This window comes from Sinocyclocheilus grahami, unplaced genomic scaffold, assembly GCF_001515645.1.
Source record: "Sinocyclocheilus grahami isolate Dianchi unplaced genomic scaffold, SAMN03320097.WGS_v1.1 scaffold16894.1, whole genome shotgun sequence".
Classification (NCBI taxonomy): Eukaryota; Metazoa; Chordata; class Actinopteri; order Cypriniformes; family Cyprinidae; genus Sinocyclocheilus; species Sinocyclocheilus grahami.
Genome location: NW_015516333.1, coordinates 1 through 852, shown reverse-complemented (window position 1 = coordinate 852; position 852 = coordinate 1). Strand labels below are relative to the sequence as shown.

Sequence of the window (852 nt, the reverse complement as noted above, 5' to 3'; positions counted from 1 at the left end):
GCTCCAATGAGGTTTAGAGTCTGATGACATCTCCGTTCTGACGGCTTCTCCGTGCACCATAGTCCAGGACAGTGCCCTCAAAGAGTCTGGCCATGAATGCCAAGCCATCAGCTTTGATGTAGGAGCGTCCAGCAAAGGCATATAGGACAGGATTGGCACAACTACTGATAAAAGCCAAAGCAGACATAACCGCACGGCTGGACTGCCAGATGTTATCCAGTCTGGGGATAGACAGTGAAGGTGGTCACAATGGTTCTGTTGACATTTGGTGAAATATCTGTGGACCATACTTTAAAATCTTCAGCTCACTCACCTCTTTTTGAGTGATCCATCTGACGTAAGAGCTGCTGCCACCTGATCAGAAGACAAATGGTAATTCATACATTTTTAGGAAGATTTGGAAAAAGTTTACCAGTGGGAGATCGAAATAAAAACAACTTACTTGCACTATATTAATACAGTGGTAAGGAAGCCAAAAAATGCAGAACGTCACAATAATGGCTTGAATAAGGTTCTCACTCCGTATCCTTCTCTTGAACATGGTCTGTCTGAGGCGGCGAAGGATACACGCATAACTGCTGACTATGATCACATATGGCACCAGGAAGCCCACCACTGTTTCAAGAGTGTATTGAAATACTCCCTGTTCATAAAAGACAATTATGGAATTGTGTAAGAGAGAGCGCACAGTCAGCCGTTCATTATCAGAAAATAAACCGTTTGTACTGTTATAGTAATGGCCTACTATTGAATATTATAGTACAGCAGGGATGTCCAATCCTGCTCCTGGAGAACCACTGTCCTGTAGAGTTTAGGCCAGAATTTCAACTGTGCAGGACAGTGGCCTTCCAG

At 43.9% G+C, this 852-nt stretch overlaps 1 protein-coding gene across 1 annotated transcript; it reads right to left on the bottom strand.

The window, feature by feature from the left end:
* Positions 1–6: 6 nt before the first annotated feature.
* LOC107579373 (leukotriene B4 receptor 1-like) lies at positions 7–754 on the bottom strand (the record flags this gene model as incomplete). Its single annotated transcript, XM_016265208.1, has 3 exons — positions 7–221; positions 314–354; positions 443–754. Coding segments are annotated over 3 exons (561 nt in total), but the record flags the coding sequence as incomplete, so codon positions are not given.
* Positions 755–852: the final 98 nt, after the last annotated feature.